Here is a 17300-nt window from a genome sequence, read left to right on the forward strand (position 1 = left end):
TAGAAGTTATGTTCTCTTGGCTATGTTTTGTAGCAATAAGGTCTATTATTTTTTACATTTTTGGTGTCTTTCTTTTCTTCAGATCACTGGAGAATTAATCCCAAAATGCCCTCAGTTGTTGTCTCCAACATAAACCTTCTTTGTATGTACTTGGTCTATTCCAGCTGTTTTTTCCATCTTTGCTTTCTTTGTTGTCTTTTCTCCTTTGTCTATAAACACATTTGGGACTATGATAATAGAGTCAAAATGAAGCAGATTGTTGTAAAAATCTTTGTGCATCTTTTCTATCCTTTGTTCTTCTGGTCGCATCCTTAAATGCCCACTGTTTAAACTATTTCTCGTTGTATAATCTACCATCCTTCTCCTTAAGATTTTACAAGTGATTTATATTTTAAACTGATATCATCCTTGGTCACCATATCTCTCTACTTTGGGCATTTTTGTTCAGTATGGCAGTTCATTTCCATGGGCTAAACTTATGTGTTAAATTATTTTAATTATTAATAATTATTATAATCAGTGACAATATCCTATCTTTTGTCAAGTCTTATTCTTTGTCAATATTTTGTTTCAATAGGCCAGTTTGGAATTGTTTTAGTTGTATACCATGTATTTTTCTCATCTTTTTCTTTCTTTTATGGTCATAGTTTTAGAACCAAAGGACCATAGATCTAGAGTTGAAAGGGACTTCAGAAACCATCTAATTCAACCCCCTTATTTTACAGTTGAGGAAACATGACTTTGCCCAAGGTCACATAGGCAGTAAGTGGCAGACAGGATTTGAACCCATTTCCTCTGACTCCAGAGCCAGTGTTCTTTCCACCGTACAAAACTGATTCTTTAGTGACAATATAGTCCAAGTCTGTCAATTTATCTGAAGTCTAAAGAGGGTAAGCAACTTTCACATAGTTACATTAGTGATAAATAGTGGAGCCAGCATTCAAAACGCGGTCCCCTGACTTCAAATCCTCTTCTCTTGCCATATTGAAAGTGACAAGAACACTTTAAGTCTCTTTTTTAAAAGCCTTTTCTCATTACAGCAAGGTCCTGATTAGTGCAAATAATGAATCTGTATCTACTTTAATAAAGTCATTAGCTTCCATTTGCTCCATTCTAATTTTTAAGGAATTATTTTCTTCAGTGAGTTTTCAGACCTCCTTTTCCATTTGACCAATCCTGCTTTTTCAGGCGTTCTTCTCTTCATTGGCTTTTTGGACTTCTTTTGCCATTTGGATTAGTCTATTTTTTAAGGTGTTATATTTTTCAGTATTTTTGGGGGTCTCTTTTAGCAGGCTGTTGACTCGATTTTCATGATTTTCTTGCATCACTCTCATTCTCTTCCCAATTTTTCCTCCACTTCTCTTACTTGATTTTAAAAATCCTCTCTATGGCCTATGACCAATTCATATTTCTCTTGGAGGCTTTTGATGTAGGAGCTTTGATTCTGCTGTCCTTTGATTGTATCCCCCAATCTTCCTTGTTACCAAAGTAAGATTTTGTAGTCTGAGTTCTTTTATGATGTTTACTCATCTTGCCAGCCAAACACTTAAGTTTCTAACCCTTTGTCAAGGTAGAACTCTGCTTCCAGTAGGGGTGGGTGTGGGTGTGGGTGTACTGCCCCAGCTTCAGGGATTTTGTATCAGCTTCTCTATCCCCCACCCTCTGTGGGTCCAGAGCTCTGGAAGCGGCATCTGCTGCCACTGATGCTGCTACTACTGCTACCCCACAACTGGCTGCTGCAGCGACCATCCCCACCACCCTGGGCCAGATCACATGTTCCTCTTTCACCCAGGTCCCACAATTTTCCCACTGACCTTTTTGATGCTTGTGGGTTGAGAAGTCTGGAAACTGCCACAGCTGCTAATGATTCAGTGCCTTGGGGATGCTCTGACTGGTGTGTGCCAGTGAGGCCCACCCCAGATTACTTTCCACTCCCTACCCAGTGTGAAAGACCCTTACTGTCATCTTTCCAGGTTGTCTTGTGCTGGGAATTTGTTTCACTCTGTCATTTTGTGGGTTCTGTAGCTCTAGAATTTGTTTAGAGTCATTTTTTCCAGGTATTTGGAGGGCTTTGAGGGAGAGCTCAGGGAAGTCCCTGCTTTTATTCCACCATCTTGGCTCATTCAAAAAAATATTCTGTAGAAGGAATACAAGCACTTTGATAAATCAGTTCTAGCTGTATCCAGAGTATGCAATAAAAGTTCTAGGTTCTAGAGAGATGTGGGTTACATCTTTATTTATAAATTTTAGGACATAGTCATTCAAAAAGAATTTTTTAAGGGATTGGAGTAACCATTTTACTTCTGTCCAGAAAAATACATTGGCAGGGAAACCTATGATAGGGAAAAAAGATTAGTTATGAGTTTTTGTTTGCATGCTTTTGGTGTAATGATGCTCTGTGTAATTTTAATTTATTTACCCTTGTGCCGTCTGATTTAGAAGGTCAGGAACGTTTAGAAGGAGGGGCCTGAAGAAGAGGTTTTCTTTCACTTTTCTGTTGACATTTTCTTCTCCTTATTAACTGAATAAAGAAGAGAGTGGGAAGAGAAGAGTTCTGAGACGATGTTGTCCAGGCATTGGAGTTCCGTCCCACTCTTCCTGCCTCCGTTTGGGGTTTTCTTGGCAGAGATACTGGCCTGGTTTGCCATTTCTTTCTCCATCCAGCTCCTTTTTTTTTTTTTTGACAGATGAGGAAACTGAGACAAAGAGGGTTAAATGACTTGCCCAGGGTCCCATAACTACTAAGTGTCAGAGGCCAGATTTGAACCAGTGAAAATAAGTCTTCTTGGTTCAAAGTCCAGGGCTCTATCCACTGGACCACCTAGCTGCTCCAAGAGTGCTGATATAATGCTGTTTTCTTCTGAATAGTCAGTAATCCCAGAAGCTTTAGAAACAAACGTGGGACTGATGTAGTTGTTTTAATCTTAGGGTATACAGGTGTGATCTGATTTCAGTATTTAGACACAAGATTTAGGCAAATTCAGTTGAGGCAATGTTAGGTTTGGTCTGGTCATAGTACTTAGGAAGGTTATACACAGTTCTAAGTTAGGATCTAAGACCAGTTATTTTACAAAAAGTTGGAATGTATAGAAGGTTTCACGAGAGTTGGTCATAGCAAGAAAAAGGTCTTTGCTTTAATGAGGAAGCCTTGTAGATTGAGACCTTTTGTGCAGTGGAAAGAGCACTGTTGTTGGAGGACCTGGATTCAGATCTCTCTGTCTCTTTCTCTCTCTTTTTCACACACACACACACACACACACATACACACACACACACACACACACAGTGCAAAATGACCTTGGACAACTCATTTAATCTCCCTGGGTGTAAGTTTCTCATCTATATAAAGGGGGTGGGGATATTGGAATCAGTCTCTAAAGTCCCTTCCACATCTAAATATATACCCTTATTTATGGTCAGAGGCAGCTCAGAGCTACTAAGTTGACTGCCTCCACAGGAAGCCTTCTAAGTCTTAAAGGGCCAGGGTAGATTGAAAGAGATCAGGCAATTTCTTTTTTTTTTTTTTTTAAATTTTTTTATTTTTTTAATGTTTAACAATCACTGCCATACAATTGCGATTTTATCCCTCCCCACCCACCCCCCACTACCTCCCTCCCTCCCCACGACTGCATACAATTCTGTATAGATTCTACATATACTTTCCTATTGAGTATATTTTCACTATAGTCATGCTATGTAGTCAGACTAAGATAAATGAAAGAATCCGTATAACAAATCAGAACATGATACACAAACAGATACACATACACAAACATGATCTGCTACATTATGTGAGTGACTTCCATATTTCTCTCTCTGAGTGTGGAAGGCATTTTGCCTTGAGGTCCACCATTGGGAATTTTTTTTTTTCAGAAGTTCTTGTGTTATTACAAAAATCTAAGTCTACCAGAAAAAACTCTCACACACTGTGGTTGTTGCTGTGCATAAAGTTCTCCTGGTTCTGCTCCTTTCACTCAGCATCAGGTCATATAAGTCCTTCCAGGCCTCTCTGAAGTCTTCTTGTTCATCATTTCTTATGGCACAATAGTACTCCATTACATTCATATACCATAATTTATTCAGCCATTCCCCAATTGATGGACATCCCCTTGACTTCCAGTTTTTGGCAACTACATAGAGTGCTGCTATAAATATTTTTGTACATGTGGGACCCTTTCCCATTTTTATGATCTCTTGGGGATATAGTCCTAGTAGCGATATTGCTGGGTCAAAGGGTATGCACATTTTTGTAGCCCTTTGGGCATAGTTCCAAATTGCTCTCCAGAATGATTGGATGCGCTCACAGCTCCACCAACAATGAATTAGTGTTCCAACTCTCCCACATCCTCTCCAGCATTTATCATTTTCTTGTTCTGTCATGTTTGCCAATCTTATAGGTGTGATGTGGTACCTCAGAGTTGTTTTGATTTGCATCTCTCTAACCAATAGTGATTTAGAGCATTTTTTCATATGATTATAGATAGCTTTAATTTCTTCCTCTGAAAATTGCCTGTTCATATCCTTTGACCATTTATCAATTGGGGAATGACTTGTATGATTATACATTTGGGTCAGTTCTCTATATATTCTAGAAATGAGGCCTTTATCCCCGAGCTTAGCTGTAAAAATTTTTTCCCAATTTACTACATCCCTCCGGATTTTGGTTGCATTGGGTTTGGTTGTGCAAAAACTTCTCAGTTTAATGTACTCAAAGTTATCCATTTTGCATTTCATAATGCATTCTATCTCTCCTTTAGTAAAGAATTCTTCCCTTCTCCATAGATCTGATAAATACACTATTCCTTGCTTCTCCAGTTTATTCATGGTATCAATCTTTATACCTAAATCATGTACCCATTTGGACTTTATTCTTGTGTACGGTGTCAGATATGGGTCTATGCCTAATTTCCGCCACACTGTTATCCAGTTTTCCCAGCAATTTTTGTCAAACAATGAGTTCTTATCCCAGAAGCTGGGGTCCTTGGGTTTATCAAACAGAAGGTTGCTATATTCCTTGCCTACTGCATCTTGAGTGCCAAGTCTATTCCACTTGTCTACCTCTCTGTTTCTTAGCCAATACCAAGTGGTTTTGATAATTGCTGCTTTATAGTACAGTTTAAGGTCTGGTAGCGCTAGGCCACCTTCCCAAGCATTTCTTTTCATTAGTCCCTTTGATATTCTGGACCTTTTGTTTTTCCAAATGAATTTTGATATTATTTTATCCAGCTCTAGAAAGTAATTGTCTGATAGTTTAATTGGTATGGCACTAAATAAGTATATTAATTTGGGTAGAATTGTCATTTTTATTATATTAGCACGGCCTACCCATGAGCAACTAATGTTTTTCCACTTACTTAAATCTGACTTTATTTGTGCAAAAAGTGTCTTGTAATAGTGTTCATATAGTCCCTGGGTTTGTTTTGGCAGGTAGACTCCTAAGTATTTTATACTGTCTACCCTAACTTTAAATGGGATTTCTCTTTCTATCTCTTGCTGTTGAACTTTGTTGCAGATCAGGCAATTTCTAACCCTTGGAAAATTCCATAACCTCTGGCTAAACTTGGAGTTTTTCTGATTTGTCTAAGAAACATGGTTGTATTAGCTTGAGTGTAGAGAGTCCAGGTTCATCAGGTGTTCTTTCTCTCACTGGCAATAGTAACCCCAGTTACTATTAGAGATGTAGTAGGTGTTCAGGCCTTGTTATCTTAATAGCCAATAAGTAAAAAAGATCATGGAAGTAAGAGGATACTTATCAGGGAACACTGTGAGCAACTGCAAGAATGTTTGACAGTAATTTGGCCTGAATTGAAGTCTCTGAAATCCTAGCACCAGGAACCTGTTTGTCTTGGAAGATATCTGACTCTAAACCACCTTCTGAGTTACCTTTATGTCTTGGGGTGACTTACATAGAATACTATCCTCATCAGATTCTATCTGTATGGGTTAGGGTAACTTGATAAGGACAGTAGGAAGCATAAATCATGCCTGTGAGTTTACTGATTTTGTCCTTTTTCCATCTGTTGTCTTTAAATATGTTGTTCTTTAATGTTTAGCTGTTACTGTAAAATTAGATTTATGATAAAAAAAGAAAAAGTTTAGAAGTGTTTGTTTCTAATCTCTGTCATAATTAGCTACTTTTGTGATTGGAGCCTGGCACTTTGACGTGCATGGACTAAAGTACTTAGCACTCTCTGGCAGCTCTATACATCAATTACACGATAATATTTTGAGGGACCAATAAGCTCCTGAAAGTAAAAATCTACAAAGTTAAATTGGTGATGTTTACTCTTGCCACTTTATATCAAGTATAAATATTATCTTCTTTCTCTCCCCCTTCTCCCCCCAGAGATATGAAGATTATGGAATGACTCCTCCATCAGCACCAGGTCCACTGTCAAGGTAATATTTTCAGAAGGAACAGTATTTTGCATTAGTCTCATGAAATACGTTTTGTTTCTGTAACAAATATGAGAAATTTGTACTGAATGTGTATTAAACGTTACATTTCCTCTAGTTCTTCCTTTTAAGTATTGTGGCTACATGAGAGAAAACCCTGTCTTAGCTTTGTCTTTTTATCTGTCCAGTATAATAGAGAAATATGCTAGAATTGTATTCATACCATCCCTGGTAACTTTCCCAAAATAGAAAAAATTGGATTTTCTTATGCCCTTTCTCCTTTTTATTCCACTTTTTCTTCCATGGACAAACATACACTTGCACAACTTGTCTCATATCCTCACACTCTCACAGACAGATAGATACAACATTTATTAAGTACTTGGTCTGTACCAGGCATTGCACTAGGCATCTGAGGTACAAATACAAACAAAAACACACTGCAACTATTTCTTTTTTTGTTTTGTGTTTTTTTCTTTCTCATGGTTCCTCCCATTCATTCTGATTCTTCTATACAACATGACTAATGTGAAAATATGTTTAATAGGAATATATATGTAGACATTTTATCAGATTGCATGCTGTCTTGGGAAACGGTGAGGGATGGGAGGGAGAGAAAATTTAAAATTTATGGAAATGAATGTTGAAAACTAAAAATAGATTAACTGAAGATAAAAAAAGAGAAATGAGGTCACTACAAAAAGTAAAAAGCACTGCAGTCCTTACCATAAAGGATCTGACATTCTAACAGGGGAAGATAACATAAAAAGGGAAGGTAGAAAGCAGTGGGGTAAGAGAGGTAACATAGAAAGAAAACTGTTAGCTGAGAATTACAGAGATCTTTTAGAGAGAGGACTGGAGCTAGAAGCGAAGTGCCAGTGGCCTGGGCATCTCAAGAAATGATGGTCTGAGTCAGGGAGTCACCAATAAGAAGAGAGGGCTGCAGGCTGGAGGCATCTTTAGGGTGAGGAGGCTACTGGCAGGGAGGTAGAAAAACACACACACCTACATACACACACACACACACCACTCTCTGTATGTATCCTTTAGATACTGAGCTGTATCCTCTAGCTCTCACAACTCCCACTTAGCTCTATTTTCCTATTTCCTCTTCTTCTTTATTTTCTCTCAGACCATAAATCACATACTGAGTCAGAGCTCAGGATTTACGCCAGCATGTGGTGTCATCGAGTCCTAAGAGTTTGAAAGAACCCTAGAGTTTATCTAGTTCAATTCATTTCTGAATCTCCTCTAACACTTCACCAACAAAGAGTCATCCAACCTTTGCTGAAAGTGAAGAATCCGTTGGTAGGGGGATATCACAATGAGAAGATACTCAACATGGGGAACCAGCACTTAACTCCCAATCACAGAATCCTTGGAAGTGCCACCATCTTAACTATTTCGTTCCATTCTCCTCCCTTGGGAATGTGCAGGGGAGAACTATATAGACAAGGGGGAAACTTAGTGAACCTTCTTCTGATGCCACGTTTGCTAGTGTTGCTGCTGTTTTAGCTTTGCCCTTCTGTGTCTCTTCTTCACTATGGTATTGGGGCTACTTCTGCCCTTTGGGATGTGAGAATGGTGATATAGATTCCAAGAGGTTTCCGAAAATAGATCTGCATTCATTTAATTATACCTCTAGTGAGGAGAAACCCAATACTGCAGTCATCACAAGGGGTATTAACTTCAGGGCAGCACAGCACAGACCAGTCATAACAAGGGCGACTGTGACCTGTGGTTAATATCCATGGAGTTTGTGGTTCAAACACTAATTGAAAAAGCAGATTGCATCACTTACAAAGGTACAATTTATGTCCTTCATGAGCTTAACTACCTTGGTCACGCAGACTAAACATAAAACAGGTTAGATCACCTAAGAAAATGAGTTGCATTTTCCTTAAACTTTAACTGCTTAGTTATAGGCTTGGATAAGTTCTTTTGGGAAACAAAAAAAAATCAGAGAGTAACCTTCAAAAGGTATCTTAAAGAGGGAGAAAGGCAACAAATGAATGAAGATTAGGAAAGTCAGAATGGTAAGTGGCAGTCATGATGAGGCTCAAGTGGATATCAGACCTAAGGTTAAAATTGTTCTGCCTAAGTTTTCCCACAGAAGATGAACAGGGGGCACACAGGATGAAGGCTCTGTCATTGTTCAGCTCATTGAATACAGTAGTATTTGAACTCAAGTGAACACATTTGAACTCTTAACACTTAAGTACTCAGTGTACTTCTAAGAAAATAAAGTCAAGAAGAGCAATTTGACCTGACCAAATAAACACAGAAGAAATTTGGGTGGTGGTGACATAATTTGAAAGGCGCTCAGGGATGAAATTTTTAAGACATCTTCAAAAGAGAAAGAGTCAAGAAGGATGGAAGTGATAGCACCGTGTTATGATTCAAAAAGGGCAAATGAGCTTGGGGAGGGAGGGGGAGAAAATTTAAAACTTATGGAAGTGAATGTTGAAAACTGAAGATAAATAAATAAACTAATAGAAAAATGAAAAAACTTTTAAAAGGCAAATGAGAAGAAATCAGTGCCTACTGACCCACATACCTCATTTCTAACCTCTATAAAACTCTTTATCATAATAGTCTGTGCATTATACATTGAGAATATCTTGGATGAAATGTGAGAAGAAAATAAGCAAGTTTTCAAAAGTGAATATTTTGTAGCAAACCATATCTGCACAGTCACACCGTTGTCTGAGAAGTATGAAGACAACAACATCATGTGTCTCTTGATTGTAAATTACAGAAATTTTGACTCAGAAGAGCAAGACCATTGTAGCCTTGAAACTGGTTCTTCCGCAAGACATTAGATTAATAACTGGCCTCTGGACCCAGATGGCTCTGGAGGAGAAAGTGAGGCTGGTGACTTTGCACAGCCCTCCCTCACTCAAATCAAAGTCAATTGTAAGTCATGTCATCATCTCCCTAATGTCATGGTCTTCTTTGAGAAAGAAGGACAAACTGCAATACAATGGAAAGAGCACTGAACTTGGAGTCACAGGACCGAAGTTTAAATCCTGCCTCTGCCACTTACTACCTGTATGACTTTGGAAAAGTCTGCTAACTTTTCTGGGTATCAGTTTCCTCAATAAAATGAGGAAGTTGATCAAGATAACATGTGAAGCCCTTTCCAGCTTTAGAGTTATGCTCTCGTGTTCCTATTTTTCCCATGTCATGTGTTAAGAGCCTGCAAAATATCTTGATATAGGCAACAAGGAGAGAAAATTTTGCTCAATGCTAATTCTGTTGTCAGAATCAATTGAAGCATAAAACAGGTAGAGACATGCTTGTAAGAGGCATTTGTTAGTACCTGGAGGATATCATGTGCTGTGTCCGAATGGAAAAATTATTCCTTTTAGATGACAAGTTTGTGCAGATGTTACTATATGTAAATAACCTTTTGTTGATTACATCACCCCCTGACCACTATAGGACCTCTTCAGTAGTATCTATGGCCAGCTAGCAATCCACACAGAAAAAAAATGGGATACTGGACCTGGAATCAGGAAAATTCAGGTTCAAATCTTGCTTCAGATGCTTATTAACTATGTGACGCCAGGCAAGATATTTGATCTTTCTTGACCTTTTATTTCCTCATCTGCAGAACTGAGGGGTTGGGCTCAAAGTGAAGGAACTCTCAAGTCTAAACTCTTCCACTTCTAGTCTTATGATCCTATGAATAAAATAGATAAAGAATTCATTGTTCAAATTCTGACATAGAGCTAGATGAACAGACCATGGAGTATGGAGTTAGTCTATCAGTCCATGCATTTTGAATAAACGTTACAGATGAACAATGGACTGGCCCAGATTTGAATTGAAACAAATTGGAAAACATTGAGAAATTGTTCAGTGCTTTCATTTTCCTCTTGTTCCATGCTGCTGCCAAAGACCATCTTTTTTTGCATTGATATTCAAGAGATGTTACATTGCCATTCATCATGAGACACCACAATGTCAAAAGAATCTAAAGTTCAGGCAGTGGACTGTTACATGGTGGTTGTAAGCAGCCTGCAACATACTATTATGTGACCTGTGCACTAGAAGTGGCATGAGTCATTATCAAAGATATGTATAACTGGAAAAAAGAGGTGACAGTTATGTAACAAGAATAAAGGATAATGGATTCAGACTTCCCCAGTTTTGCCCAGTGTGATACTAGTATCTAAGAAGTATTAAAACAGAGAAAGCCCTCCAGCATGTTGAGAACATCCTGAATGGGAACTCTGTGGGATGACACAGGTTGAGAAGTCAATGAGTTGCCATTTTCATCCACTGTTGGTGAGATTATAGATTTACTGAGGCATCTAAGTACATAAGGTGGTGGAATCTGGATGCAGTTCACTACCTCTTCCTATCTCTCATAGTGTATGACATATGAAGCAATTGGAGAAGAAGGCAGTATATGATCATGGGATGCAGATGGGGGTGAACAGATAATGATTCACATTTATATTGCCCTTTAAAATGTGTTTTCAGTTTGCTTACAGCAGCTCTGAAAGGTAGATAGTAAAATTATCATAATGTCCATTCTACAGATGAAGAAACTGAGGTTTAGACTTGCCCAACCTTACAAAGTTACAAGATGTTATACCTCATTGCTTCTGTTACGTACCACATTGTGCCTGGAGAGATCATTGCTTATTGAAAGATGTAATGAATAAACACTGGCAGGCTTGACAGCATGAAATTTCATTATCTGAAATTAGTATTTATGTAATTGCTCTAGAATTATGTATAATTGTTAAAATGAAGCCTGACTAGGTAATCAAATTTGGCTTTTTTCTTTTTTCTTCTACAGTGCCCCAAAACAACTTTTTCAGTTTATTTAGAATCTCAACATCTTCAAATCCCAGACAAGATGGTTGAAGCAATGATGAATTAGATTAGGAGTTAGAGTTTAATTCTAGTCTGGGCTGTACCATTATTTCTTGGGCCTCCTTTCTCTCTTCTGTAAATAGATGCTCAAATTAGATGATTTATATAAGCTCTTCCAACAACTCAAAAGGTTATATAATCTTATAGATCATATGATCTGTAAGTGCTCTAGGAGTTTTGAGTAGAGAAAGATTATTTTCAATGGGGGTTGTCTGGGAGAGTTTCATGAAGGAGGTGGAATTAAATCTAGGCATGCAAGGATAGGTGGAATTTGGATAAGAAGAAAGCAAGAACATAGGCTTTCTGGAGGATGGATCAGGGAGGGTGAGGGATGTATCTGTGAAAGACAGATGTAGAAGTGGAAGGAGCAGATACAGGTAATTCGTTCAAGAAATTTGACAATGGGGAAAAAAGGGTAGAAATAGGATGGTAGTTACTGGTAAAAAAAGATACCACAAAGTTAGCAAAAAAACACCAACAACAACTTTTTGAGGTAGAGGAGACCTTTGTGTGTTTGAAGGCAGAAGGGAAGGAACAGGCAGGAGTGGGAATGATTCAAGATGCTAATAAGATTCGAGTTGATTGAGCCTTCAGTGTCTAGAAGAAGATAGTAAAGGGAAAAGGACACCTCTCAGGCAGAAGGGAAAGCATAAAGAATGAATGCAAAGACAGAAGTAGAGCAGAGGGAAAATAAGTGAGGTTTTGGTTATAATCTCTTGTATTAGGAAGGAGGCCCTCTTCTGAAAGTACAGAAAGTATGCATAGAATTGAAAGATAAACAGCAGGTGTGAAATAGATGTTTGGAGAAATGAGCAAAGGATCGCAGCTTATACTGAGAGATGGAAAGGAGCTTAGAGGTCATCTTGTTTATCCCTTCATCTCACACTTGAGAAAATGGAGGCATTGGAAGGTTAAACCTCTCACCCATCATCACACAGGTTACTTACGCTGCAGAATTTGAAAGCAGATCCAGCAGTGTTTTCACTGTATCAGATGTAAGATTCTTTAGCATTAGTCAGAGTTCACTTAAAGTTAGCATAACCATTGGTCTAATCTAACCAAATGAAATTGAATAGGAATAAATAGAAGGGTTTATACTTGGGTTAAAAAGATAATCATGAACACAAGATGAGTGAAGCATGGCTACATAGCAGTTCATCTGAAAAAGATGTTGGAGTTTTTATAAACTCAATATGAGTTAGCTGAGTAATATAGCATCCAAATAGCAAATGTAATCTTAGACTGCATTAAGAGACATGGTACGTAGAATTAGGGCGATGATAATCCTCCTGTCCTCTGCTGAGATCCACCCCTGCTCTGAAGGTATTATGTTCAGTTCTGGGCACCACAGTTTAAAAAGTTGGAGGTATTCCAGGGCAGTAATTAACAAACTTTTTTGCCCCCCCATATCAGTAAAAAAAAAAAAAAAAGCTTTGGAACACTCTCACAATATATGTGTATTTACTTTTTTATTAATTATATCAATTATTATAACATAATTATAATAATAATATATTAATTATATATACTATTGTGTTAGTAATTATGTACCTTATAAAACACAGGAGTAGAGATTTTAAAAGCATGAGATAAAGATATAATGATGTTTGGTCATAGTTAATAGGGAGTCAGTAGAGTTATGGGAAGTCATAATTAGACCTGTTTAATAATAGCACTTTGCCAGCTAGTGAAATCTGTTAGGAGACTATTGAAATAGTCCAGGCAAAACATAATGAGTTCTTAAATTAGAATAATTGCTATATGAGAATAGCAAAGGGGATGCATGTGCCAGTATAGAGGTAGAAATGCTTTTATATATATAAATATAACCATTTGGATACATAGAATGAGGGCTTAAAGACCATGCCAAAGTTGCAAACCTGGGTAACTCAAAAGGTAAACAAATTATGCTCAACAGAAATAGGGAAGTTTGAAATTGGGGTGAATTTTTGAGGGGAAGTAGAGATCTATTTTAGACACTGAGTTTGAGGTGTCTATAGTTCATACAGTCTGAAATATCTAATAGGCAATTTGTTATATGGAGCTGGAGCTCAGGAAAGAGACTAGGGCTGAATTTGTAGATCTGGGAGACATCTTTAAAAAGATAGTAATGAAATCTCTGTGGGAATTGATGAAGTAACCAGGTGAGAGAGTGTTCGGAGAGGAGGGTCCAGGACAAAACCTTGGGGTACACCCACGTTTAGAGGGGCATGATACGAATGCTGCTGTTGCAAAGGAGAGTGAGGAAGCATAGTCAGACATGTAGGAGGAAAACCTGCAGACAATGTCACAACAACTCATAGAGGAGAAAGTAACTATGCAGGATGAGAGGGTTATCAGCAGTTTCATATGCTGCAGAGAGGTAAAGAAGGTTGGAGATTGAGAACAGATGATCAGATTTGGCAATTAAGAGAACACTGGTAACTGAAGAGAGGAGCTTCAGTTGAACGAGGAGTCAAGGATAAAGAGATTGAGACTGAGAGATTTGAAAGATGATGATGCTACAATCTCTCTTTTTTCCACCAAAAATGTGAAGCATATGTGCTTGGTGGGGCAGGGGAGTGGGAAGGGAGTGCCTAACTCACTAGCCATTGGTTGCCTAGAGCAAAGAACTCTTTGTTCTGATTGGGGCTAGAGTGTAGGGTTGCTGAGGGTGGAGGTGAATTTGCCTGTGCAGTTGCTAGGTGGGTCTGGGTCAGGTTAGATTCTATCTTTCCCACCTGAAGAGCCCAAGATTAGGGAAGGATTGTGTGGGAGTGTATTGAGTAGAAGTGTTGAAGGGAGTGATTATGGTTATATAGGAAACTGAAAAAGAAAAGGAGCTGAGAAAATACTCATGTAGAACATCCATCATTCTCATTTTTCCGAACCGTCATTAAATTCTGTAGTTTCTCTTCCTTCTAATGCTTTTTTTTAATGATATTCATGTGCATTTGAAAACTGATTTAGAAGCATTTTCTTTACTCTTTTATCTCTTATCTCTGGAGAGTAGGTTGGACTATAACCCATCTTCCTGCTCTTAAGTTGGAGGATCACTTATTCCTTGGGTTGAGCCATGGCCCTGTTGAGTTATGCTGTTACCCCTCTCCTAATCAGTTAGCCTTCGGTCTCAGAATGTTACCCTACTCCAAGTCTGTCTGCCAAAGTACTTTTCCTAAAAAACAGAACTAACCCTTTGACCCAGCAGTACCGCTTCTAGGACCGTGTCCCAAGAAGATCATAAAAATGGAAAAGGTCCCACATGGACAGAAGTATTTATGGCAGCTCTCTTTGTGGTGGCCAAGAACGGGAAATCAAGGGCATTTCCATCCATTTGGGGAATGGCTGAACAAGGTGTGGTATGTGAATGTAATGGAATACTATTGTGCTATAAATGATGTATAGGAGGCCTGGAACTGATGAACTGATGCTGAGTGAAATGATCAGAACCAGGAGAACATCGTACACAGTGACAGCTACAGTGTGTGAGGACTGTTTCTGATAGACTAAGCCCTTCACAGCAATGCAAGGACCCAAAACATTCCCAAAGGACTCTTGAGGCAAAATGCCATCCACATCCAGAGAAAGAGCTATGGAATCAGAACATAAAATGAAGCTGATTATTATCTCTTGTTTTATGTTTTGTTTTATTTTGCTTTTTCTCATGGTCTCTCCCATTGTTTTTAATTCTTCTATGCAACATGACTAATGTGAAGAATGTATGTGTAGAACCCATATAAGATTGTATGCCATCTTGGGGAGGGAAGGGAAAGGATGTGAGAGAAAATTTAAGACTTATGAAAATGATTGTAGAAAACTGAAAACAAATAAATTAATTTAAAAAAAGTAACAGGTCTAACCATGTCATTTCCCTATCCAAAAAACTATTGTCTTGTCATTAGCTCTGGAACCAACCATTAGTATATCTTTATGTCATTCTTTTAGAGTTTCTTACAGTGTACCTAATTATTAACAAGCTAACCTTGGTTAACTTGAATAAAAGAAGATTCAGGGGGTGCCAGTAGCGGACTTCAAGTAGTTGATAGACTGTCATGTGAAAGAGGGCTTAGAGACCTTAGCTTTATTCTGTTGGACCACAAAAGGTAGCACCAGGAGCAATGAGAGGATCTTTGGGAGAGGCAGATTTCATCTTGATGTAAAGGAGAATCTTCCTAGCAATTAGGGTCTCCAAAAGCAGAAGCAGTCTTCACGTATATCATGCAGCCTTTTTCTGTAAAGGCTTTTGGTGATTAATTTTGTTTTATTTTTCCAGTCTAGAAGAGTGAGTCTTCTTATTTAGGGGGAAGGAGGGAATATAATGAAATTATCAGAGGCAGGATGAAGATGTACCATTTGACATCAAACTTTTTTTTTCCCTCAGACCAAGTTTTGGTCCTGGTTTGCTCCAGTCCTCAGAACTGTTACCACCTGAGTCACAGCATAGCCAGTCATCAGCTGAAGCAGCATTTGCCACCCGAGGGATCTATCCGGAAGAGATACCATCTGTTGCTCGACCCCGGCCTGTTGGAGGTACTTCAGGTATATGGGTTAAAAAGTTTTTGCTTAAAGTACTTGAATTCAGTTTTCTTGGCCATATGCTTTTTTTCTTCTGAGAAAAAGTCCTCTGTAATTGTCCAGTACTATTCAGAAATGGCCGTCCTAATTTCCCATTGACCATATCTAAAAAGTTTGTCTCATGCCTTTAAGTTCAACATGTCTCTGGTAGAAGAAGAGTGCTTTGGTTAATTTTTAGTCCTCTGGAGAGCTCTAAAGTCTTTCAAACTTGTTTTTCTCTGTGTTGTTTGTTGTTAACATGTTTTCTTAATTTTGCTTACTTTACTCTGTATCAGTTCATAGAAATGTTCCCAGTTTCCTCTGAAACTGTACATTCTGTTATTTGTTATGGCACAGTAATATTCCATTACATTCGAATTTCCAAAATTTGTTTAGCTGTTCCCCAATTGATGGATACCTCCTTAGTTTCTCATTTTGGAATTCTATGAAAAGAGGTGCTGTAAATTTTTTTTCATACACATAAGCCCTTTTTCTCTTTATTTAATCTCTTTGAGGTCTAGACTTAGTAGTAATATAGCTAGGTCAAAGGGTAAGTACAATTTAGTAACTTCTGGGGCATGGGTCCAAGTTGCTTTCTAGAATGTCTGGACCAGTTCACAGCTCATTTCTTTGTTTAAGAAGGAGGTAGGAAGGACTTGGTTTTCTTAAGTTTGGGATTTTGGTGTTTTTTTTTTAAGTTTATGAAAAGTAGTTTTTAAGGTATGGGTTGGGGGAGATGAGAAGAGGAAAACAGAGAGAAGTGGTGGTCATTTAGTGTCTTTCATAAGACTTCCATTTTCTGAGGAAGTGTTAATCTCACCAGGACACCTTTCCTGATTTCGCTTTATGTAATCCCTCTTTTTTCTTGCTGTTCATTCCTTCTTTTCTCCTCCTTTCTCCCCTTTACTCTTCTTTCCATTTTTCTCTTCTCTTTTTTGCTCATTCTAGCTCTCTTGTAAGGTCAAGGCAGAAGATGTGGTGTGATACAGATAGTAAATGGTCATTGTTAAGAGAAAAATTTTTCTCTGGTTCCTTTTTCCTCCCACCCCAAATCCTAGCAATAAGTATATTTAATGTACTTCTCAGGCCATTCCTAAAGAGCCAGTGAAACCATGTGCTGCAAAACTTAGATCTGAAAAATTAGCATGTATAGTCTTCCTAATATTTTGTAGCCCATCAATCTACTTAAATTTTTACACATAACCTTTCTTTTTCCCTCCATTCTTAAGTTTCTTTTATTTCTGAAAATTATTTCCTTATACTTGGAAGAAATATTTGGAAAAAAGAAAAGTCAGAATTGCAATATTGAAAAAGAATATGATTCAAATATAGTTAGAAATATAAAATTTCAGAACATTTTGAAGCTATCAAAGGGAAAAAGTAGATATTTTTGGAAAAATAAAAATAGATACAGTTTCAAATGAAATGCTAGCACTCTTTATGAATCTAAAATAATCCTATTAACTTAGAAACATAAAATA

At 37.9% G+C, this 17300-nt stretch overlaps 1 protein-coding gene across 7 annotated transcripts in view; it reads left to right on the forward strand.

Moving 5' to 3' along the window:
- Positions 1-17300, forward strand: part of KIAA1549 (KIAA1549 ortholog) — a 161715-nt gene that overhangs the window by 134045 nt on the left and 10370 nt on the right. For 6 of the 7 annotated variants that reach the window (XM_072652596.1, XM_072652597.1, XM_072652600.1 and 3 more), the window contains 2 exons: positions 6347-6399; positions 15647-15804. In XM_072652596.1, coding sequence (XP_072508697.1) covers positions 6347-6399; positions 15647-15804 — 211 coding nt within the window. The remainder of the gene's footprint in view (positions 1-6346; positions 6400-15646; positions 15805-17300) is intronic. The other variant, XM_072652595.1, reaches the window with a different exon arrangement.

Source organism: Notamacropus eugenii, chromosome 3 (genome assembly GCF_028372415.1).
Source record: "Notamacropus eugenii isolate mMacEug1 chromosome 3, mMacEug1.pri_v2, whole genome shotgun sequence".
Classification (NCBI taxonomy): Eukaryota; Metazoa; Chordata; class Mammalia; order Diprotodontia; family Macropodidae; genus Notamacropus; species Notamacropus eugenii.